This window comes from Sus scrofa, chromosome 17 (assembly GCF_000003025.6).
Source record: "Sus scrofa isolate TJ Tabasco breed Duroc chromosome 17, Sscrofa11.1, whole genome shotgun sequence".
Taxonomy (NCBI): domain Eukaryota; kingdom Metazoa; phylum Chordata; class Mammalia; order Artiodactyla; family Suidae; genus Sus; species Sus scrofa.
This window is the reverse complement of record NC_010459.5, coordinates 62,950,836-62,973,743: the sequence shown is the minus strand read 5'-3', so window position 1 is coordinate 62,973,743 and position 22,908 is coordinate 62,950,836. Positions and strand designations below refer to the sequence as shown.

The 22,908-nt window shown below is 57.5% G+C and overlaps 1 protein-coding gene across 9 annotated transcripts in view; it reads right to left on the bottom strand.

Moving 5' to 3' along the window:
• Positions 1–18,692, bottom strand: part of MYT1 (myelin transcription factor 1) — a 65,601-nt gene extending 46,909 nt beyond the window's left edge. For 5 of the 9 annotated variants that reach the window (XM_021077786.1, XM_021077789.1, XM_021077788.1 and 2 more), the window contains exons 1-2: positions 1,835–4,306; positions 1,329–1,429 (exon numbers count right to left, since the gene is read on the bottom strand). In XM_021077786.1, coding sequence (XP_020933445.1) covers positions 1,329–1,429; positions 1,835–2,240 — 507 coding nt within the window. In that variant the 5' untranslated portion in view covers positions 2,241–4,306. The other 4 variants (XM_021077792.1, XM_021077793.1, XM_021077794.1 and 1 more) reach the window with 4 other exon arrangements.

The window sequence follows — 22,908 nt, the reverse complement described above, 5'->3', positions numbered from 1 at the left end:
TCTGTCCCCACCCCATGCCCACTCCCCGGCCTCCTCAGTCAGAAGGCAGTGCCCTCTTGTGGGAAAACCTTCTGTTCTCTGGCCCCGTCTCGTATCCTGGCTGCTTGGCTCAGAACCGTCACTCAGGCCCTGCTGCCCAAACTAGAGGGACAGCCAGTGCCAGGGAGGAGCTGGGAGTCCTGACCATGGGGCCCAAGCAACCTTCCTACTCATCCCATAACCAGCACAGAGCGTTGTGCATGCAGGTCACCCAGAGCCCCTGACCTCAAGCAAGTAACTTCTCCATCACGTGACCTCGGAATGCTCAGGACTGGAAGGGTGAGGTGAGTGAAGCATCCAGCCAGGTGCAAATTTAAGGGAGAAACAAAACGAGGTGACCAAGATGAATAATAATTTAGTGCAATACTTTAAAACATCTAAATCAATGCAAAAATTCCATGATGAACAATATATTAAGAATTTACATAAAGACCATGGCAGTATCACCAGCGTTTCCCTTTGCCTCAGGCTCAGACATGCTCAGCAGAGAACCGATGGTCACAAGGGAATAAAAGTGTGAGTGGAGGTGCCTGGGAAAGCACCAGAACGGACCCGCAGTCCGGGCACCCGATCCCAAAGAAAAATGTTGGGCTTCGAGAGTAAAACACAAGCAGCCTCAGATGAGGCTGCCGCCTAAAGCTTCGCGGCCCTTCCCATCTCCACCCAGGGCCGTGCGTCTGGGTGGCCAGGCCCTGGGTCACGGACCGGACCCTGATGGAGAGCATCCACCTGCCAAAGAGAAGAGAGACCGGAACATGCCAGCTGGGAAAGAGTGCCCCCCAGCCTGCAGTCCCCCCCACTTCCACCTCAGAGGGTCACCTGAGAGGGAGCACCAGGGCCCGTCACGGGGAGCTCTGGAATTAGAGATGCGTGTGATAGCGGGGGTTACCTCCACCAGCAAGCCCCAGGCAGGGCACCCTCGGCCCCACTTGGGAAGATGGAATAAACAAGGCCAGCCGACCTCGGGAGTCCCCGAGGCAAAGGCAGCTGAGGGAGCATCGGAACGAACAGAGAGCAGGCACTGCGGCGCCTCAGGGGTGCCAGGTGTGATGAGGCCTCAGAGCAGGGACCTGGCAGAAGGGAGACCCGCTGCCACATTTCAGCTTTGCTCCCTCACAGTGACTTCTCCTCCTTGAGTTTCAAAGTGACCAGATCTTTAATGGGCCTGGCCTCCACTTACTCTTTGCCCAATCCAGGTCGAGAATGACGAGACCCAAAGTCTAGGCATGAGATGGACCCCTGCCTGCACCCAGGGCCCCAGGGCGGGGGCTGCCCTCCCAGCGCCTCACCTTGCCGTGTCCGCCCAGCAAGAGCCTCGAGGTCCTGCAGCTGGTGGCCTTGTCTCCGTGTGTCCACCTCTGGCTCAGCAGCTCACCCCCGAACTCATTTTCTGAGGGTCAGAAGAAGAAAACCTGATGAACCCCAGCTGCGCCAGCTCAAGGGGAGAACTCGGGAAGCTCGGGCCTCTTTCACATGGCGCTTACACCGTCCCCCTTCTCCGGAATCCGCTGGAAAGGTTATGGCCTCCCCGCCACGTCAGGAACAAGAGGCGGGAGCTCTTTGAGAAGAAGCCTCTGGGACGGTCCCCAGAGGCTTCGGGTGCCCTGGCCCCAGCAACCAGCTCTGGCTGCGCTTGATGGAACACGCCTGGGAGCGGGTACGGATTTCCACTGGGGAGGCCACCCCCACCAGGGGCTGGCGTGGGTCAGGTGAGGTCCGACACTTCGCCTCCCCTTTGCCCAGGCTCCTGGCATCTTCCCTCTCCCGCTGTTTCCGCCTCTCTCCAGAGCAGCACCTCCAGTGGGTACCTCCTTCCTCGCAAACATGCACACGGCAGAGAGGAAGCTCAAGGCATCAGCTGGACCCGACAAAGAAATGCATCGGGTCCTATCCCCTCGCTCGGCACTCCCTGTTTCCATGACAACCAGCGCTACACGGCAGCGCCTCAAAGGAAGGTCACGAAGTAACCAGCAATCAAAACAGGAAATGAATATGCCTGCGCTCTGCTCTCTGCTTCTTGGAAATGAGTTTGGGTTCTGCTGAAGGCGGGTCGGGCACACAGTGGTCACACCCATCGTCTTGCTTCTCCGCATGCTTCGGACGTGCTCCCCAGACGCCATTTTTCTGTAATTCCACCACTCCTGCCTCAGGCAGCCCTGCGGCTCCAGCCACAGGGTCCTCTTGTCTGGAAATGGCTCCATCCCATTAAAGGGCCTCCTGTGACCTCTAGCAGCACAAACACAGAGGGAAGCAGATGGGTTGTCAAGGAGACAGCCTAATGCGAGGTCTTCAAAGGGACGGTAACACCAGAATCTGGCACCTACTGTGTGCGCCTACTGTGTGCTCGGTCTCACTGAGCTAAGGGTCACCTGTGAGGACCAGACCCAACTGGAGGCATGTGAGCCGTGCAGCTCTTCTGAGAACCGGAGATCTCAGGCCCAGGTACCCAGCAGTCACCAGCAGGTGCTCGGGGGAGCCAGGCCCACCCATCTGTATCCAAGTCTGCAAACCAAGGACAGGAGGCCCCAGACCCCAAGGAGGAAGCCGCAAACAGCATCCACGGGAGGAGGGTGGGGAGGTGGGAGGGAATCCGGGAGATGAACAGGAACCGCCCTGGCCACAGGACGCAGTCACACTTGACGACGGGGATGAGACAGTGGCAGCGGGAGCTGGGGGACGCCCGCCCGGCCGCCAATGGGGTCCCCTTCCCACACACTCTTCCCCTGGGAGACAGCGCCGCCAAGACCTGCACACTGGGCTGATGTTTGAGGTTGCAGTGGACCATCCGGCCTCGGGGACGAGCGTGAGTAGGTGGGGGTAGCTGGGGCGCGACTCACTGGCAGCTGGAGGGAAGGATGGAGCCTGACAGCTGGGCTGTGAGGACCATTCCGGGCAACCCTGCAGGTGTCCTGGGAGCGCCCCCACCCAGTCGTCCTGCTCTCTGTCCCAGAGGAGCCCAGCAGTCGCGCGGCTGTGCCAAGGGAGCTCTGGCTTCCATCTGACAGCGACAACTGCCCACAGGAACCTCTGCTCTCACCTGAAGCGAAGCCCTTCTGCGGGAGCTCCCCTCGCCCGCACCCCCTGTGCTCAGCTCTGATCTCCACAGCCCCACCCCTGCTCAGGCTGCACTGGGCCTTAAGGATCTCCGCTCCAGCACCGCCACACACAGCAATGCCTGGCAGTGTCCTCAGCGCCTCCCCTGGGACGCAGAGGGCATTTGCATGAGGCCCACACCCCAAGATCGGAACCGTGGTACATGGCTCCGGCTCTACCTTCCTGCAGTTCCTTCCTTCTCCTGGGAATTTTTTGGCAGCAAACCATAGTCAGTGCAAGAAGCTGCTAAGGTGTGGCCGTCCTTCTCCTTTGCCGGGAGGCAACCCAGGCCCTCTCAGCGCCCCTGGAACCTGCACAAGTCCTCCACAGACAAGACTCCAGAGGCAGCACGTGAAGCCCACACATGCCCACTGCAGCCGAGGCCCCAGGCCAAGGAAGGCCCTGCGCAAAACAGGGTGTCCCGCCGAGATGCCCCATCCAGCAGTCCTGCTGCCGCAGACACTCGGCCAGTGGAGCAGCTCTGCCCCTGCCCCGCAGAGGTGGGGGGAAGCCATTCCGAGCCTCAGAGCCTCTGACTTCGCTATGCAAGGATGGCCCTGACCTTCATCCCGGGAGGCTGCAACGAGGAGGACGTTGTCCTCAAGACCAGCCCTTTCTTGGGGCTCTCGGGTCTTCCTGAGCTCAGCAGAACCCCTGCTCACAAACACACAGAGCAAACAAGCTGCTTGGGAGCAGGGGGTGAGGATGGTGGCTCTGGGCAAGACCTCTGCTAGGGACCTGGCACTAAGCACCCTGCCTGCTCCATGTCACCCCAGTATCTGACCACACAGAGGCCCCAACTCACTGGGTTTTGCTCGTTCGTTTTGCTTTAGGGCGGCATATGCAGCACGTGGAGGTTCCCAGCCTGGGGCTATAATCAGAGCTGTAGCTACCGGCCCATGCAACAGCCACAGCAACGCCGGATCCTTAACCCACTGACCCAGGCCAGGGATAGAACGTGCATCCCGAGAACTTCCATGTGCTGCGGGTGCAGCCCTAATAAAGCAAAAAAAAGAATTGGTCCCCGTCCCTCAACTGGACCCTGCTGGGGCTTTCCAACTCACCAAGCTGGAGGCATCGCATTTTAAAAATACAATCTGGGAGTTCCCGTGGTGGCGCAGCAGAAACGAATCTGACTAGGAGCCATGAGGTTGAGGGTTCAGTCCCTGGCGTTGCTCAGTGGGTTAAGGATCCAGCATTGCCGTGAGCTGTGGTATAGGTTGCAGACGCGGCTCAGGTCTGGCGTTGCTGTGGCTGTGGTGTAGGCCGGCAGCTGCAGCTCCAATTCGATTCCTAGCCTGGGAACCTCCATATGCCGTGCGTGCGGCCCTAAAAAGACCAAAAAAAAAAAAAAAAAAAAAACTGAAAATAAAAATACAATCTGTCTGGACTCCAAACCTCCATCTCCTTCGTGACCATATTTCTATTTCTTTGTCTTTGTCCTTTTAGGGCCATACCTGCACCATGTGGCAGTTCCCAGACTAGGGGTTAAACCTGAGCTGTAGCTGCCAGCCTACGCCACAGCCACAGCAACTTAGCATCCGAGCCACCTCTGTGGCCTACACCACAGCTCACCGCAACGCCAGACCCTTAATCCACTAAGCAAGGCCAGGGATTGAACTTGCATCCTCATTGAAACTAGTTGGGTCCATTACCACTGAGCCACAACAGGAACTCCATGGCCATATATCTTGAGACCCCCAACTTGCTGACTCCAGTCCTGGCTCTCATGGCCTCCACTCCTGCAGCAGCCCTGGGGGGGGTCACAAGTCACTTCACCGTCACACACCCATCCTGCACCCCAACACAGCCTCCTTTCTCTCGTGCCAGTGACCCCGCTTCTGCTGTAGCCCAGCCCTGCCTCCGCCTCCAGCTCAGCTCCTCCTCTCCCTAACCCTCAGCCCCCAGATCCCTGGGCAGGAACACTGGGGACTGTCCTGGACCCAGCTCCCACCACTGCTGTTTTCTGAATCTCTCCAGACTCTGACCACTTCTTTTTTTTTTTTTTGTCTTTTTGCAATTTCTTGGGCCGCTCCAGCAGCATATGGAGGTTCCCAGACTAGGGGTCTAATCAGATCTGTAGCTGCTGGCCTACGCCAGGGCCACAGCAACTCGGGATCCGAGCCGTGTCTGCAACCTACACCACAGCTCACAGCAACACCAGATCCTTAACCCACTGAGCAAGGCCAGGGATCGAACCCGCAACCTCATGGTTCCTAGTCGGACTTGTTAACCACTGAGCCACGATGGGAACTCCTCTGACCACTTCTGACCTCTCGTTTTTTGTTTGAAAAAATTGATAAACTGATTCTAAAATTCTTATGGCAGATCAAGGAACACAGAATAGCAAAAACAATAAAGTCGGATCTGCCTCATTCTGTATAAAAAATTAACACACTGGATCACAGATCTCAATGTAAGGGTTAAAATGCTTAGAAGACATAGGATTAAATCTTCCCGATTTTGAGTTATAGGCAATGGTTTCTTAGATATGACACCAAAGGCACCAGTGACAAAATATATATCTATTTAAAAAAAGGATGAACTTTGTCAAAGTTTAACACTTTCGGACGTCAAATAACACCACCAACAAAGTGAAGAGACAACCCACAGACGGGGAGAAAGTATCTTCAGATCACATACCCGACAAGGGACTTTAATTCAGAGGACACAGGGACGCCGACACGTCCGCAATAAAGCAATCAACCCCTGCGTTTCAATGACCACAGGATCCGAACGGACATTCTGCCAAAGACAACCACCAACGGTCAGAAGGCTCATGAAAGATGCTCAACATCCTGTCACCAGGAGACATAAGTCACAACCCCAATATGATCCCGCCGCACACCCGCCGACGAGGCGGTAGGTGTTTTTTAATCAGACAATGGCGTGTGTGGGAGAGAACATGGAGGGACTGGCACCTTCGCATGTTGCCAACAGGAGTGGAAAATGGCACCGCTGCTTTGGCAAACAGTCTGGCCATTCATCAGAACATCCCACTCAGACCAGCCATGGGGCCCAGCAAGATTACCCCCGGGCACAGACCCGACGGAGGTCAAAGCGTGTGTCCCCACGGAGCCTCGTCCACAACGCCTCGTCACAGGTTTATTCGTGCCAGCCAGAAAGTGGGAACGACCCGAGGGCCCGTCCTTGCCGAGCAGACGAGGCAAAGGGTGACTGACTCGCCACTGGAACGCGAAGGACCGAAGCCGGCTCGCGCTGCGCAGGAAGTCAGACCCTGGGGTTATCTGCTTTGTTCCGGAGCTGCTCCTCTGTAGCATGGGAGCCCCTGGCCAGGGGCACCCGGCTGGTCAGGAGGCCGCCGGGGACCTGGGTTCCCCACAGCACCTGGGTCCTCACAGGCGGAGGGAAACGCCACGTCCAGCCTGTCACCAGCGTGGGGCGGGGGCGCTGCTAAGCCGGGGCCTCGGCCTTCACCAGGCCTAGGAGAGAGAGCGCTTTGAATCACACCCTCCACCTCAAAGCTATAAATGGAGGAGCCACGGGCAGCCTGGCCCTGGGATCACGTACCACCAGCCCCCACATCTGCAGGTTCTGCATCCATAGGTTCAACCCACCATGCATGGAAAATACTCCCCCGAAAACTCCAGAAAATTACAAAAGGCAAAACTTGAGTTTGCCAGCAACTATGACAGAGCATTTACATTGTCCTCAGAATTCTAAGGCCTCTGGAGACGATCTGAAGTCTGTGGAGGAGAGCTTTGACAGGAGGGCTTGAGCATCTGGATTTGGGTGCCCTGGACGGGATGGTCCCGGAGCAGTCCCCCGCCAAGACCCAAGGACTCTGTATAAACACGTCTTCCAGTTAAAAGGAAAACACTGGGAGTTCCTGCTGTGGCTCAGCAGTGATGAACCCGACTAGTATCCATGAGGATGCAGGTTCGATCCCTGGCCTCACTCAGTGAGTTAAGGATCCGGCACTGGTGTGAGCTGTGGTGTAGGTCGCAGATGTGGCTCAGATCCCGCGTTGCTGTGGGTGTGGAGTAGGCTGGCAGCTGTAGCTCCAATTCGACCCCTAGCCTGGGAACCTCCATATGCCACAGGTGCGGCCCTAGAAAATACATACATACAACACACGTACATATAAATTTTTTTAAAAAGGAACAAATCTCTCTTACTTTCATCTCACTCCTCTCCTTGCTGCCATTTCCAATTTAACGCAAAGCTCAGAAAGGAAGAGAAGAGTTAAAATAAAATTGGAGCAACAATTTAAGGCCCACAGGAAACACACCACAGATCTCAGCAGATCCTGGGAGCACTCACAGCCCAGGATTCTACCCTCGGAACCCAGAGAACCTCTGACCCCAAAGCCTGCAGGGGCAGAGCATGCTCCCAGACAAGGAGGGCACAGGCCGCGCCTCGGGCTCCAGGGCTGGGCCCCCCGTGCCCAAAGGATCACAGCAAGGCCCAGGCTTAGAACCACGGGCCAGAGCCAGGGGCAGAGGGTGGTGCGTCAGAATGAGCGCAGTGCCCATGCAGTGTGGACAGCGGGGAGCAGGAGCCCGGCACAGCCAGTGCCGGCTGGACCGTGCAGGCGGGGCCCCAGGCAGGAGGGGAGGGGGAGCTTGGGATGGGAGTTATTTGAGGCTTCGTGCCCTCATGTCTGCCTTCCCCAGTTTGGAAATAAAGCATAAAACCAAAATGAAAAACCCAACAGAAGACGGGGAGACAGAGTCAAAGACACTCACTAGAAAAGTAAAAGAAAGAAAAAGAGATCTGAGATGAGGAAAAGCTGAGTGGGGCCTAAAGGCCAACGCTGGAGCTCCGGAGAGAACACAAAAATGAGAGGAGAGATATGAACGAAACCAGAAAAAAGAAATGAATTAATTAATTTAAAAATAAAATAGGAGTTCCCGTCGTGGCGCAGTGGTTAACGAATCCGACTAGGAACCATGAGGTTGCGGGTTCGGTCCCTGCCCTTGCTCAGTGGGTTAACGATCCGGCGTTGCCGTGAGCTGTGGTGTAGGTTGCAGACGCGGCTCGGATCCCGCGTTGCTGTGGCTCTGGCGTAGGCCGGTGGCTACAGCTCCGATTCAACCCCTAGCCTGGGAACCTCCATATGCCTCGGGAGCGGCCCAAGAAATAGCAACAACAACAACAACAACAAAAAAAGACAAAAGACCAAAAAATAAATAAATAAATAAATAAATAAATAAATAAAATAAAAACAATTTCCCAGAACGACAGGAAATTATTTTTAGACCGAAAGGCCCATTAAGTACCCAATACAGGGAACGAGAGAAACACCTGCCCAGGCAGGCCGAGCCCCGAGAGTCTAACGCCTGGGGGGGAGCGTGGGCCCAAAACCTCCCCCGGGGAGGGCCACCCGGGAAGGCATGTGGAGAATGGCATCCCCACAACACAGCAAGACCTTCAGAGTCAAGGCTGAAGAGCAACCTGCGGCTCTCTGCGCCCAGACAAACTGCCCGTCCAGGAAAACGTAGAATGAACCCCCCACCCCCAGTCTCAAAAGTATGCTCCCCGCTGGGCACTATCCGGGAAGATCACCTGCAAGGAAAACAAACCTCGTGTGAGAAACAACCTTGGGACCTGGGCCGGCCCGGCCGGAAAACAAACAAAGATGCTGCTCGGGGCTGCGCAGGTGCTGTGGCCGCGAGGGGGCAGGAATCCCGTTCTGAGGCCCTGGGTCCTGCTGGGTCCACCTGCCTCACGTCCCATGAACCCACAGTCCCAGGAAGACTGGGCCAGACGCCAGGACGGCCTGGCCCGGCCTGGCGCGGAGTGTGGGGGCGTCCGGCCGAGAGTGGGTGTCAGCACCTGCGGGAGGGGAGGAAGCGCCCGGCCCGCGGTTGGTGCCCGGCCAGTAAGTGGGTTAAGGAAACCGGGTTTCTCCCTGTTGGAGGAACACGTTACACGTGTGGAAAGGGAGAAATCTAAAATGCATCTTGGGGGGACGGAAGTGTCAGTGTGAACGTGTGCTTCCAACATACATGGAGGGTGGAGAAATGGGGAGTTCCCGTTGTGGCTCAGCGGTTACGAACCAAACTGGGATCCATGAGGACATGGGTTCAATCCCTGGCCTTGCTCAGTGGGTTAAGGACCCGGCGTTGCCGTGAGCTGTGGTGTAGGTCGAGGATGCAGCTGGGATCTGGCGTGGCTGTGGCTGTGGCTGTGGCGTAGGCCAGCAGCTGTAGCTCCAGTTCAACGCCTAGCCCAGAAACCTCAATGTGCCAAGGGTGTGACCCTAAGAACAGGTGAAAAAACAAAAGAAGAAGAAGAAGAGCACAGCAGCCAGTGTCCGGGGGCTCCTCTGGCAGCAGGGACAATCTGAGCCTCAGTTAGGATTACGGCATCCGACAAAATGCAGCGTGAGTCTACTCAGAGAGCGACAAAATGAGGATATTGGTAGTTTGATGAGGAATGAGATACTTCCCGAGTTTTGAAACGCCTTCCCCCCAAAATACGTATTAATTCAAAGGGGAAGGTGTCATTGCAGCAAGAGACGCTGGGACGGCAACGCCCAACCCGGCTCACACTGGGGGTCCCCAAACAGCCCATCTCCAGCCCGAAGGACCAGGCACATCCAGCACCGTCCTGGGGGAGGACACGCCTGACCAAGACCAAGGCAGCGCAGGGGGCGTCCGGAGCCCACCTGAGACAGCGGCCTCTACCCGGTTCCTGAGACCGTCTTTTGTGCTGCAATCCCCTCTGGACGATGGACTCAGACCCGGTAAACGCGCTCTCAAGTAGTTCCAGAAAAGCCATTTGTCCCGTATTTGAAAATTTTCTGGGAGTTTGAGGTTCTTTCTTTCTTTCTTTTGGTTTTTTTTTTTTTTTTTTTTTTTGGTTGTTGTTGTTTTTGTTTTTTTAGGGCCGCACCTGCAACATAAGGAGGTTCCCAGGCCAGGGGTCCAATCAGAGCTACAGCTGCCGGCCTGCACCACAGCCACAGCCACGCAGGATCCTTAACCCACTGAGCTAGGCCAGGGATAGAACCCGCATCCTCATGGATACTAGTTGGTTTCGTTACCACTGAGCCACGACAGGAACTCCTTTTTTTTTTTTAGGTTATTTTAAAAAATATTTTAGGAGTTTTCTTATGGCGTAGCGGGTTAAGAATCCAGTGTTGTCACCGCCGTGACATGGGTTCAATCCCTGACCCGGGAAGTTCCACATGCAGCAGGTGTGGTAAAATACGTGTGTGTGTAGATATAAATTATATGAAATGTATATAAATTATATAAAATGTGTATATATGTACAATTTTTTAAAAACAGCATGGTGTGGGGGGGGGCAATTTCAACAACAGGCGGAGGCCTCTGGGAGGAGGTGGAATCGGAGGCCTGGGGGGTGGGGCGGGGCGGGCGCGGGCCTCAGGCCACCTTCCCAAGTCCCAGGACTGTTCCTGGAAGGTAAGGAGGTTACAATGTCCGGGTCAAGGCTGGCTCCCCCAGGACAGCCGGGTGCGGCGGGGACAGCCAGGTGGGTGAGCTCCCAGGAGCCTGACAGCCCCAGGCCAGAGCTGCAGGACAGGCAGCACCTTAGACGCCGTCGCCTAGACCTGCATGGCCTCCCGCACCCCCACCACCCCTACCCTGGCGCCTCTTCGGGGCTGACCCCTGTTTCTGACCAGGTCCGAGGGTCTCAGCCAGCGCTGGCGTCCCACCCACCGGCCCAGGCTTTGGCAGGAAACGCAAACAGGGCCGATGGGAAATGGGGGCAAGTTGTGCTCCCTCCTCTTCTTTTCTAAGCTGGATGCAGGGAGACGTCAAATGAAGACTTGCTGAGTGGAGCAAAGACAGACCTGCTTTTGCTGAGTTTAGGTGAAAATGAGAGAAGGGGTGGGGGCGGGGGGGGGGGCCGTTCCATGCTTCGCACATTTCTCATTATTTTGCTTCTACATCAGCCGGGCTGGTGCTTTCTCTATTCAATAAAAGCCAAACGCAAGCCACGTCCCCTAATCGCTCCAACAGCAGCTCACTGCTGAGGAAATAATACAGCTGCGACTTCCAGCCTCGCACACTTTCTTTTCCATTTATATGCAAATAGTGACCTTTCACCCGGGCCGTCTCAAAGAAGTGTTTCCTTAAAAATGCAAATAGCATGTTGCAGGCTGCTACTGTGGCTGAGTCTGCCTTATATTATTATTATTATTTCTTTTAACCTTACCAACGCTGTAAAAACAGCTAAACTGCAGGGCCGTAATGATGACTTTCCAAACCAAATCACAGGACCGTCTCCCCAGGCAGCCTGTCAGGGAGCCTGCAGGGGGTGAGGGCCCTCAAGAGAACGAGGGGGTTAGCGCACCCCAGGCGGGCCCAGGCAGGGTACTGAGGAGCCAGGCCCCCAGCGCCCAGGCAGGTGCCAGATCTCGGGCAGACAGGATCTCATGGAGCGCATTCCCAGCCAGGTGCGTTTCAACGCTAGGGGTCAAGGCTCGTGACCCCAACTTCCGCCTCCATCCTGGCACATCCTCACCCCCCAGGGGGAGCCAGAGGAGCCCTCTGCTCTCCTTCAAGCCCCCAGGACAGCAGGAAAGACCAGGAGCAGGAGACCAGGAAAGGGACACGGCCTTGGGGCAGGGCCTCCCTCCCGCTGCCCTGACCCACCCAACTGACCCAGCGGACCACAGGACACAGGCCGCGGGAGGCGGCACCTCACCGCCTGTGCCCACCTGCAGTGCTGGGTCCCGGAATTTCCCATGCCGGGGGTCCCAGAAACTCCTCCATCGGAACAGTGCAGCCCAGGGAGAGGACAGATGTTCCCTTCCTCCTCGAAGCCACACTTTTCTGAGGCTCCAGAGGTTAACTCGACTAGAACAGGCTCTCTCTTGACTAAACAGAATAAGACTAATCTGCCAGAAGCTCCTTTAGGTCTGCCCCTGCCCTTGCTCTCGTCCTGTTCACAAGGACAGGGACCAGACGGCAGCTCTGGGCCTCCAAGCCAACTCTCCGCCCCCCACCCCCACCCAGTCCCGCAGTGGGGAATGGAAGTGGTCCTGCTGGGGGGCGAGGACTGAGCCCCACGCGGCAGATGGAGTCCCAGCCCCAGGGCTGAGCGCGCCCCCCATGGCAACTGATTTGCAGGGGCGAGGGTGGGGGGTGCACCGGCAGAGACACCCGCCCGACAGCCTCCCTTGCTGCCAGGGCGCAGCCCACTCTGCAGCCTTTGAAGTTAGACATACTGGGGGCTGTGCGTGCTAATCTTGCCTCTGGACGGGCCCGCACGGCCCAAGAGCCAGCACAGGGCAGACCTGGACAGAACACAGAGCACACAGACCAAAGGCAGCTGACCCCCGAGTGGCTCTGGGCAATAAGGCGGCCGCCACAGGAGCGTGTGGGACGCCCCTCCGGGTTCTGGCTGCCACAGCCCTCCCACCCCCCACACTGACACGCGTGCTCCAGAAGCTGTCAGATGCTCTCCAGAGCCGCATCACAGCAGGGTGAGGCTGGCTCACCTCAGAACCCATCTGGGGTCCCCTGACGCCAGGGGGCAGGCTGCGGGCCGAGCACCAGAGCCCAGACCTGGGGCACGAAGGGAACCCCACACTCGACACAGGTTCTGAACTTAGACGACAGGGCCAGAAGCTTGCGAAGAGGCTAAAAGTTTTGGTCGATGCAACTCAAACACCAACTCAAACCAGCCTTTCCTCTGCCTTTGGGCTGATGCATGGACTTCAGGGTCTCCACAGGTTTCCCCGTGGCTCCAGGGCCATTTCTGGAAGCATCAGCACCGCAGAATGGGGAAAGCAGGCAGCTCACAGCTCTCGCACGTGCTTTGGGGCAGGGGCCTCACAGCTAACCTGCTGTGGCGCCAAATGAGACCCCCAGAAGGAGCTAGGATTGGGGGCGTGGGCTTCATTCAATAAAAGGCGATACACAGAAGGGAGGCACCAGAACACAATCTGACCACAGAAACCGCCCCTCAGGCGAGAGTCTCTCTCCCTGGTCCCCAGGGTCTAAACTCACCGGAGGCAGATCGTGGAGGGAAAACTCGGAACTGAAAACTTCCCATCCCGAATCAGAACCTTCCCTGGCTGTCCAGCCAGTGCTGACCACTCAATGCCCGTGTCTACAAGGGCACCCGGACAGCCCCAGGATCTGGAACAGAACCGAACCCTGGGGCACTGCCCACGAGGCAGCCCTGACCTGAGGGTCTGCAGACCCGCCTCCGAGGCAAGTGGGGACACCCATCTGACTGATGCAACAAGGTAACAAGGATGTTTCAGTGAGGAGACATGTAAGGGTGGGACCATGATGCCTGGGGGGTCCCCTGAGGGACCCGGCGCAGCCTCCGCCCGGGCACGGCCTTGCGTGAGAAACAGGAGGTAAAGGAGATGGCAAGGGTGCCAGGGGCCCTGGGGAGGCCGGGCTGGCCTTAGAGTCAGGCTGGAAACAGACCAAGGAAGGGTCCTGGAGGAAGGAGACACCCAGAGGCAGCGAGCGTGGCCTGAGGATGACCTCTGGGCTGTCCAGGGCGGGGCTGCGGGGGCGTGATCCCAGCCTCTCCTGGAAGCATTCCGAAGCCAGGCTGCACCCTCCTGCCCAGCCTCAATGCCTTGTCTGTGAAATGGGCCGCAACAGCGTCCACCTGCAGGGCACATCAGCAGGAATTTAACTGGTCGGCACAGCCCCAGGCTCTGGCTGAAACCACGCTGTCAAGTGTGTCCGTTTACCCTCAATTCTGGTTGCATTTTAGAATTTTGTGGGATGGTGGCCCAGCATCAACACAGCTCTCGATGTGGCCAGCCTCCCCATCTCGAGACCCTGTTTCTGCTTGAACAAAACTTTGGTGGGATGTGTGAGAAGCTGCCCCATTCCATGGGCAAACAGGTGGGTGAGGAGCCCATTTACTGCTGAGTTAGCAGCCTGGTGACCAAGCCATCTGGGTGCCCAGGGCAGCTCCTGTCCCCAAGCACCTTGTTTGTGTCCAGGGGAAGCTGAGTCTGAAACATCTCTCGGCAGCTCCCTCCCTGCTGCCGCCAGGACCACTGGCTGAGCCGCTTTGTTTTCAGAATCCAAACCCCATAGGTGAGAGCTCGGTGTGAACTCTCAGGAAACAGGGACCTGGGGAGGCACGAAGCTCTGCCTGTGGAAGGAAGAGCAGCCTCCTCTCTCGTGGGCTGGGGCAGGTCGGCCCGGGGTCCGGACTCTGGGCCCAGAGAGGTGGGGAGGCTGCGGCCAGACTGTGGCCGCGGGGAGGGCAGCCTGTCCAGCCTGGAGCCCCAGGGACCCCTCGCTCATGCAGCCGCTTTAACGTGGAGCTTTGAGGCAACGAGATCGGGAAGAGAAGGGGGCCCAGATGGCTTCCTCGGAGCCCGACGCCGGACGGGATCAAGGTGTGAAGCCAGGCGTGAGGCGGAGGTGGGAGCCGGGCTCCTCTGCCGGCAGCTCAGGCCATATGGCGCGTCCCCACTCCCTCCCGGCGTCCAGACGGACACACAAGCCCGCACCGACCCCCCCCTCCCCACCCCACGCAGCCCTTCGGGCTTGTTCCAGGCGCAGCCTCCACGTAGACCCGGCACCCAGACCACAGTCCTGAAGAAACCTCACAGAGCGACGTGTCTACACAACTCCAGGTGGCCCCTCCAGTTTCCTGAGTGGATGCAGAGCTGCCAGGCTCGGGCAGCGGAGGCCAGGACCCAGCCTACTGGCAGATGAAGCCACGGCCAGGCAGGCAGATCAAAGCGTCCTCAGATCACTTCCACAGCGTCTGATTAAAATAACACTGCCTTTCTTAGAGTGTAAATTCAAAAATGAAAAGGGCAGGAGGGTGAAGGCTCCCCTGGCAGGAGCTCCCTGCACGTGGCCGCCGTGGCCAGGGACAGGCTCCTAAGGCCCTGCCAGCTGTGCCTTCCACCGGCCCCCACGCCTCACTTCTCTCTCAAGCAAACTCAATGCAAGGCCAAGAAAAAAGCACTTTAAGTTGGGTGGGAAACGTCTCTCATTCTGTTCTGAGGGTCTTTAAAGCAACACTTGGGGACACGCGACTATCTGTGGCGGCCGGGCGGGCGGCTTCCATCCGGGATGCCGAGGGGCCCCTGCCCCAGACGGGCCCGGGGTCTGGAGGGAGCCGGAGGCCCGCCGGGCAGCACGGCCGCAGCTGCCCTCGTCCCTTCTGAGACGCAGCAATTTTCGGGCCCACTAATCCCTTGATGACGTCGGCTCCCAAAGACTGTTTTCCTGTCAACTCACACCGCAAAATTTCTGTGAAAATCACATCTGCAGACAAGCAACTTCTGGTTTATCCACGAGTGAGCTCCGTAGGGTGGCCCAGGAGCCGGGGAGCAAAGGGAGGGTCCCAGGTCCTCCAGCCCAGCTTCCCACAGGATTAAAGCCAACAAAAGGGGTGTGGGACAGGCGGCGGTGCTTCTTTCTCCAACATGCAAGCTGCCTGTCACCCAGTGCCCTGCGTGCCCGAGGGTCAGGTGACCAGGCAGCCCCGCCCACCTGACAGCCCCCCCCCACCGGCCCTGCCCCCCCACAGCCACTCGGGCTCAATGCTGACCAAGGTTGTTCTGCTTGCTCCCGGCCCCCTCCCCAGCCCAGGCAGGGGGCTGAGCCACACTCTCTTCACCGCCGCGGAAGTGCCTCTTGCACCCCGAGGAGCTCGGCCCCCACGAGCCCGCCCACCACCATCAGGGCAGCTGCCCAAGCCCCAGAGGCACTTCTCACACACTGTCGGTCTGCAGACCCTGGTCCTGCTGTCTCTGCCCAGGGCCGGCCCCGTAAAGCAGCGTTCCACACCGCGCAGCCATGGCCCAGGCACCACCCACGGGGAGGTGGGCCTCATGCACACCCCAGGCTCCCCCGACCCAGCTCCCAGACTTGGCGCAGACCCCTCTGCACCCACCCCAAACGCACCAGCCCCATCACACAGAGTCACCCACGTCCTCACGGGCACATTCGGTGACCCCAGGACAGAGGAGGACAGTGGGGCCCAGAGAAGAGGGGCCCTGACTCCAGGCAGCACCAGGGAGAGCGCCCACTCCAGCCAAGGCCAGCTGCCTGGGGTGGGTCTGCATGTCCAAGAGCACACCATGCCAGCACACTCTCTGCTAGCCTCTCCCCGGCGCCTCTGGGCCCTGGCAGGGCTTTCCAGTACAAGCGGCTGTGACCCCAGGGACAGAGCAACTTTGCAGCCCCAAAGGTTCTGCCTGCCATGTGGGGTCAGCTCGGGGCAGGTCCTTCTCCCTAGGGCATCAGGACCATGCAGGGCAATGGGGGACCACTGCCTTCACCAGGATCTTCCAAGAGGGAATGGAGCATTGGCTCCAAATACAGGGGCTGCCTCCAGACCTGTGGGAAATGCCTGAGGGTCACAGAGACCCTCAGGGTCACACTTGGGACGGAAGCAGCCCCCCCGTCCTGGGTGAGTTCCCAGGCCTGTTTCTGGGCCCAAAGTCCGAAGGGGTCAGAGCCCAGGGGGTGCCAGGATTGAAGGCCCCCGTGTCGGGCTCCCTGAGGCCCCTGCTCAGCCCCTGGCATCAGCGGACACCCCGTGAGATCCAAAGCCACCCAAGTGCCCAGGAGGTGGGAGCACCTTGCAGGGGCTTTGGTCTCCAGCTCCACGGGACAGAAGGGTTTATGGAGCTGCTTCCCTCTCTGTGCAAACAAATTACCCTGTGAGCCCTAAGCCGGCCTCCTCCACACGACGACCAGCTCCGGGTCCAGGCCTGTGGGTGCCAGCCTCCTGCACTCCCATCCTTTGTTTACCATTAATTGGGGGCCATATGGAAGGAGGTGAGACACAGCCAGGGACCAAAGGGAGGGGAGCCCTGGTAGAAGGAACCTGGACCTCACCCCAGTGCCCGCCCAGCCTCCGTGGGCCAAACAAGGGCCGGGCAGCCTGTGCCAGTGTCCAGGGAGGCAGAGTCCAAACACATCCTCTCACCAAGGCCGAGGCTCACCTCCTCCCGCTTTGCCCCAACACTCTCCTGCCTTTTGTTCACTCGCCACCAGCCACAGAAATATCCTCAGGCCTCTCCAATTTTCTTTTCTTTTTCACCACGGGGGCAAAATTCCTCACCTCCGTCTCCCCAAAGGATAATGACGATAATCGCTGTCATTATCGCCATTATGGTGGCACAGTCTGATGGCCCAAGACCGAGCCCACAGCCCACTAACAGACCCACCTCTCAGAGGTTTTGTTTCAGAAATTACAGCCCAACTTTACCAGCCAATGGCGTCCACGGATGCAAAGGTGATGCTGAGAGCAGAGACGCCCTCGGTGGCTCAGAAAGAGCAACTCCGGGGACGAGGACCCACTGCACTGACACCCAGGAGCTGCCGCCAGCTTGTTTATCTTCCTGATTCACAAAGAAGAAAGTGAATCCAAAGGACAAAGTCCACGGCCCAGAGCACACCACCCTGCAGCAACGGCCTCGCAGCGTCGGCTGCTCACGCGATTTCTCTGCCAGCCCCGATGTCTAGTTTTACATCTGAAAACCCAGTTACACTAACGCCATAAACAACGACACTCGTGACCCGATCACGCGGCGAGAAGGGAGCCGAGGCGAACAGCGGTGTTTAGTTCAGCGCGTCTATCCCACAGACACACGCACCCAGATGTTGTTCCTTAAGTTAGAAACACCCGTTAGAATGACACGCAAAGACAGACGCTCACATGGCATCTCTCCTCCGTCCCGGGTGGGGGTCGCACACAGGTCCCGGCCGCGTTCTGCTCCAGAGAGGTCTCCTGCCTAAGAAGCCAGCCTTCTCCCCGCACGCAGCTGCCGGGGCCCCGCTGCAGAAGATCCGTGCTCCTCTTCCAGAAACGCACATAAAGTTTCCGTCTTGACACAAGGTCCCCCGTGTCTTTTCTGTCGGCCGCACAGTGTGCCCGCTAGACTCGGAGGAGGCCAGGCACGGGCGCAGCCAGGGAGGGGCAGAGCCAGCGCAGGAGAGCGGCCACGGAGAGCCCCGGAGGAGAAGAAAGCCTCGGTCCTCGGAGCGGCTTTAAAGAGCCACCCCCAAACCTGCTTTTCCAGCAAAGAAAGCCTTCATCTTGGAAATTAACTCGCTCGCGCACCCGCTCCCTGCCCCCGGCCAAGGGGAGAAGCCAAGCGCCGGGCGTCTGCCTTTGTCAGCGAAAGAACGTAACGTGGACTTACCTTTCCCACAGCTATTGTCTGTCCTCTTTCAAAATGACATCACGGAAAGCAATCATGAAATTTACATGGGGGGTGCGGGTGGACGGGGGAGGAGAGGCAAGGCAGCTGCCTCCCTTCCAGCGGTCACATGTGGGGAAGCCTGTGTGCGGGGTTTCAATTAAATATCTTCTCCCTTTAGTGTGCGAACTCCTAAGCCAGCTAAAGGCGACGTCTCATTTACTTAATGACCGCTCTCATTAGCAGCGGTGGCACGGGCTGGCGGAGAGGCTTCTTTGTAAATACGCTACCCATGAACCCTTGGGGCTCCAATATATCTGTTTACTCTCTGAGGTGAAATAAATTTACAGTATAGCATCAGAAAGATGGATCTGCTAACGGGGAGCAAGAGGTGCCCTGGCCGGCCGAGCCCCTGGCCCCTGCTGCCAGCCTCAGCCAACAGAAGTGCCCGCGTTTGCCCACACTGATTCATAATTAATACGCAGCACGATTTGGGTTTTTTTAGTGCCAAACACACAAAAGGGCAGGAAGCGTCACCACCACCAAGCTCACCCCCCTCTGCTTTCTCCACCAGTGGTTCAGTCCAATAATTCCTAATAGCAGCGAGCGGAATGACAGATGCCCTGGGTTAGCACGGCTGCAGGAAAAGTACTTTACAATATTTATTGGTGGTTAGGAATATGACCTACCATCATAAAGAACGGACTGCAGAATTTATTACTCAGATGAGCCAGGGGGGTTACATATTGCCTCATCTGCATATTCAAGTATCAGTGACTTAAATGGATATGTGTATTTTTTTTAAGTGCCTAAAAGTTACCTCTGGCCACAGACCAAAAAATAGTCACACACACACGGAGTAGATCAGGAAAAGATCCTTTGCTTTTATCACACACTCCCTTTTTGTTTCGAGACTTAAAAGAATAAAACCTTCTCACAGAAGGCTTGAGCGCCCCCGCAGCCACAAGTACCCTAACCCTGAAACCACGAGCTCCACTGCAGCCAGAGGGAGGCACACCACCCCAGCTCTCGGGTTTTCTGAGTCTTTTTCAAACTGTCTGCCAGGAGTGAGCCAGTGGAAATGAGGAGGGGAACCCATAACGCACACAGCGGAGGTGCCCAGCCGCCCTGTGAGCAAGGCCACTGTCTGCTTTCTACAGTGTCCATTTGTGATGCTTTGATTCAGGGATAAACGGAGGCGTTTTCTCAGTAAGAATACCCAGGAGCCAGGGTATTCTTGCTTGTCATCCAAATTCCCTTTTCTTGCAGATAAAGCTGGCCGATGATTGTGCCCTACCACAATCAGGTTGTTGGAAACTGCGCTGTGAAACAGGACACAAGCTGAGGTGCAGACACCTGTGCAGCATGGACGGCCACCGGCCAGCGAGAGGGCCAGTGGGACTCCGGCCCAGAAGTTCGGTGCAGAGATTGCAGCAGGCGGTGCGTATCACTCCTTCTAAGTTATGCGGGAACACCACGCCCGAGTGAAAGAGCACGGAAGGGCTCAGGCCACCAAAAGCAAGCGTGAGCCAGAGGTGAGGCCTTGGCTTTCTCTCCGAAAGCGTTTTTGAAGGTCAGCTTAGGCTCTTCCACAAGCCATCGCCTTCGACTTGCAGAGCTGCCCTCATCTCGGGTAAACCCAGGGAGCTTCATCCCAAAATGCGTCACTCTCAACACATGAGGACCACTTGTACTCAAAGTGATCTTCCAGGTTGAGCAAAAGGAAATAAAGGCAGGCCCTCACTGGTCAAACGGAGGGTGAAATATTAATCAGCCAGATGAGAGCAGCTTGCTTTTACTCTCTCCTGAGCTCACGTCCATTAGACAGAAGGACTCGCTTGGCTAAGAGCCCTCCTGAAAAGCCACTTTCTGCCTCCTCTGGACATGCTGTGAGTGCCGGGATGTTTTGCATCCCGAACCTTTGGCATTCAGAAATTCTATTAAACTCTTATCGGCAGGCTGCAGGCTCAGACAGCCCTGCGCGCCATTGTTCCACGACGGAGATAGAATCGCAGGGAGGCCGGTGCTGAATCAGCCGTGCTCCCCAACAATGCCCTGTGTCTCATGAAAGTGTTCGGCTCAGACACGGAACAGGCCAGCTCGGGAAACAACGGGAAGAGAGGTAGCGACAAGGAGAGGTCGGTGCGAGCGACCGAAAGACCTGAGACGACGTGGCGGCTTTTCAGGTAACACACTGCACTGCCCAAACCCTCAGGCGCCTGCAGATCTCACCCCTCCTGTGAATAACCAGGCTTCCCCCAAGGCTGCCGCCCGGTGGTCAGGGCAGGGGGCCTCCAGACTCCACCTGAGGCTGCTCAGGGAGCATCCAGGGGAGCTCAGATCTTTCAACCAGTGCCTGTTCCCAGAACCTGAGGAGGAGCCCCACCGGGAGGGTCCAGCTGCAAGAGCCGTTTCAGAAGACGGGTTTGATGACTAAAGGTTCAAATCCTTCTCCCACTCAGTCAAGAGAACAAAGGAGGAGCTCGCGAAGGGGCCTAGCCGGCAAAGTTTACGTTTGGCCGGAGTGTGGGGTCCAGACGCGCCTGGATCCGATCAGCACGTTGGACAGCGCTCCTTCGCCCGCCGGCCCCTTTGTTCTCGGCGCACGGAAGTCCCCAATCCGGACAGGCCCCGGGCGACGATCGCGGAGCCCGCGGAAAGGCAATTCCAAACCAAGGCTTGCAGTCCTGCCTCTAGGTGATAGCAGCAAGGTGTCGCCAAAAATGTTCTTACACGGGGGAAACTGTCAGGATTTTTTTAAATTATAAAATATTTTCTTTCCATAACTAAGCATGAGGCCAATCATTCCTTCAAGCTTTGTTTCCTAAAAGGTCTGTGGTGAAGTTATCCCTGACTTTTAAGTTTGGGAGACCCCGAGGGAAACAACCTCTGTCTGATTGGAGGGTCCTCCAATGCCACACAGGAGAAAATGGGGAGATTTGCAAAAGCAAACTTGCAGCGCTTGCTAAGAAAGCGTTTTGTGGGAGCTGGGGAGGCCGGCTCAATGATGGCTTAGCTGGTAAGATCATTTCAAATAAAGTGTAATTACTTGTGCAAATCTGCACACAGACATTCCAAGTGTCAGTTCATTTGCCTCATAAAAACTCTTTCAAGTAATTTTGGTCTAAACTTTCTGCATCTGTAATTGGCACCACCTTCTCCGGTGACCAGCTGGGGGTGAGGGTTTTCTTGTTTCCTTCTGAAAGCTTCCCTGCAGATGGGCGCCCGCCTTAAAGCTGCAGACGACAATTAGGGCCGTTGTGTGTGGAGCCGCGATGGTCAGCATTAATATTGTATACGAACAGCTGAGGGCGAGGGGGGGCGCTGCCCCAGGCAGGCTCTGGCAGATGGAGCAAACAAAACCGAGAGCCACTCTCACCAGCACCCTGGGCGGACTCGCGCACACTCTCTGGCCATATTGTGGGGCTGTGTCATGCTGAGACATCAAACGCGCCAACCCTTTGACTCTCTGTGAGCACTTACACGCACAAACACACATGGGCTTGCGAGAGTATTCCACCGTGCCCAAGTTTCTCACCCACACCGAGGAACTGCGCATGTGATGGAAACACCAGCAAAGCCTTTTACTACAGTGAGCCCCAGGCGGGCAAGCCCCACTGGCTGCCCTCCCCCCTCCAGAGGCCGCCCACAGACAGGGCTGCCCCTCCATCAGCTGCCAGGGCAGAGTGGCAGGCCACTTTCCGAGGGCCCTGGCCTTGCTCGGGAGGGAGCGTGTGTCTGTCACCTCCTTGGCTGCCCAGAAAAGAGCACTGAGAGCTGATGGGGACACACAGCTAATTAGTTGCTTTGGCGTCTTGGCAGAAACCTGTGAACAGGCCAGGGGAGGGGTGCCGGGTTGGGGAGGGGGGAAGGTACGCACCCAGGAAGGTCCCGCAGAGCGTCATCCTGGCTGGGCGGGCACCTCCACTCCGAAGCTCGCCCCACGGTCACTTCATGCCGCAAAAAGTTGCTGCACAAACTTCTGTGCCCCAGGGCCCTGGAGAAGGCACTTCTCATCCAGCCAATCCGCGCCAGGCGCAGATAATCACAAATTGACGCCCTGCCAACGCAGCTCCCTTCCCCACACAAAGGGGCCCCAGGCCCTGACAATGAGCCCCGCCTGCAGGTGGGGGAAGCAAAGACACTGCCCCTTGGCTCTGACGGATGAAGTGAGGGAGGGGAGGGGCCCTTCCCGAAGCCACTTCCCCTCCCCTCCCCCTCCCACTTTCCTCCTTCCCGCTCCCCGCCCCTCTTCTTCCCCCCACTTTCCCTCTCTCCCTGCTTCACCCCAGACCCAGTGAGGCCAGAAACCTCGTCAAAGACCAGCCACGATGATGGGGTGGGATGAGGTGTGGAAAGCCTTGCCGCCCCCCCCAGCACACACCTTGCACTCCAAGGGGCCAGGCCCTTGTGGCCCCTGAGCCATGGAACCTCCACCACTCGGGTGTGAAGATTTGGGGGCAGGGGCTGGGGGTGGTGAAGAAAGGACCCCCTCCCTCTGGGAGGGAGGTTTAGGAGGGGACCTGCTGGGGTGGGAGGGAGGGGCCTTTCTGGGATGACCCCACCCCATGTCCGTGACCCTTTGCTGCCCACTGGGGCCTTTGGGGCAATTAGCCCTGCCATCGTCAGACCTAGCTGGACCCTCCCAGCTTCCCCTGCTGCTAGAGAAGTGTCCACTCACCCTT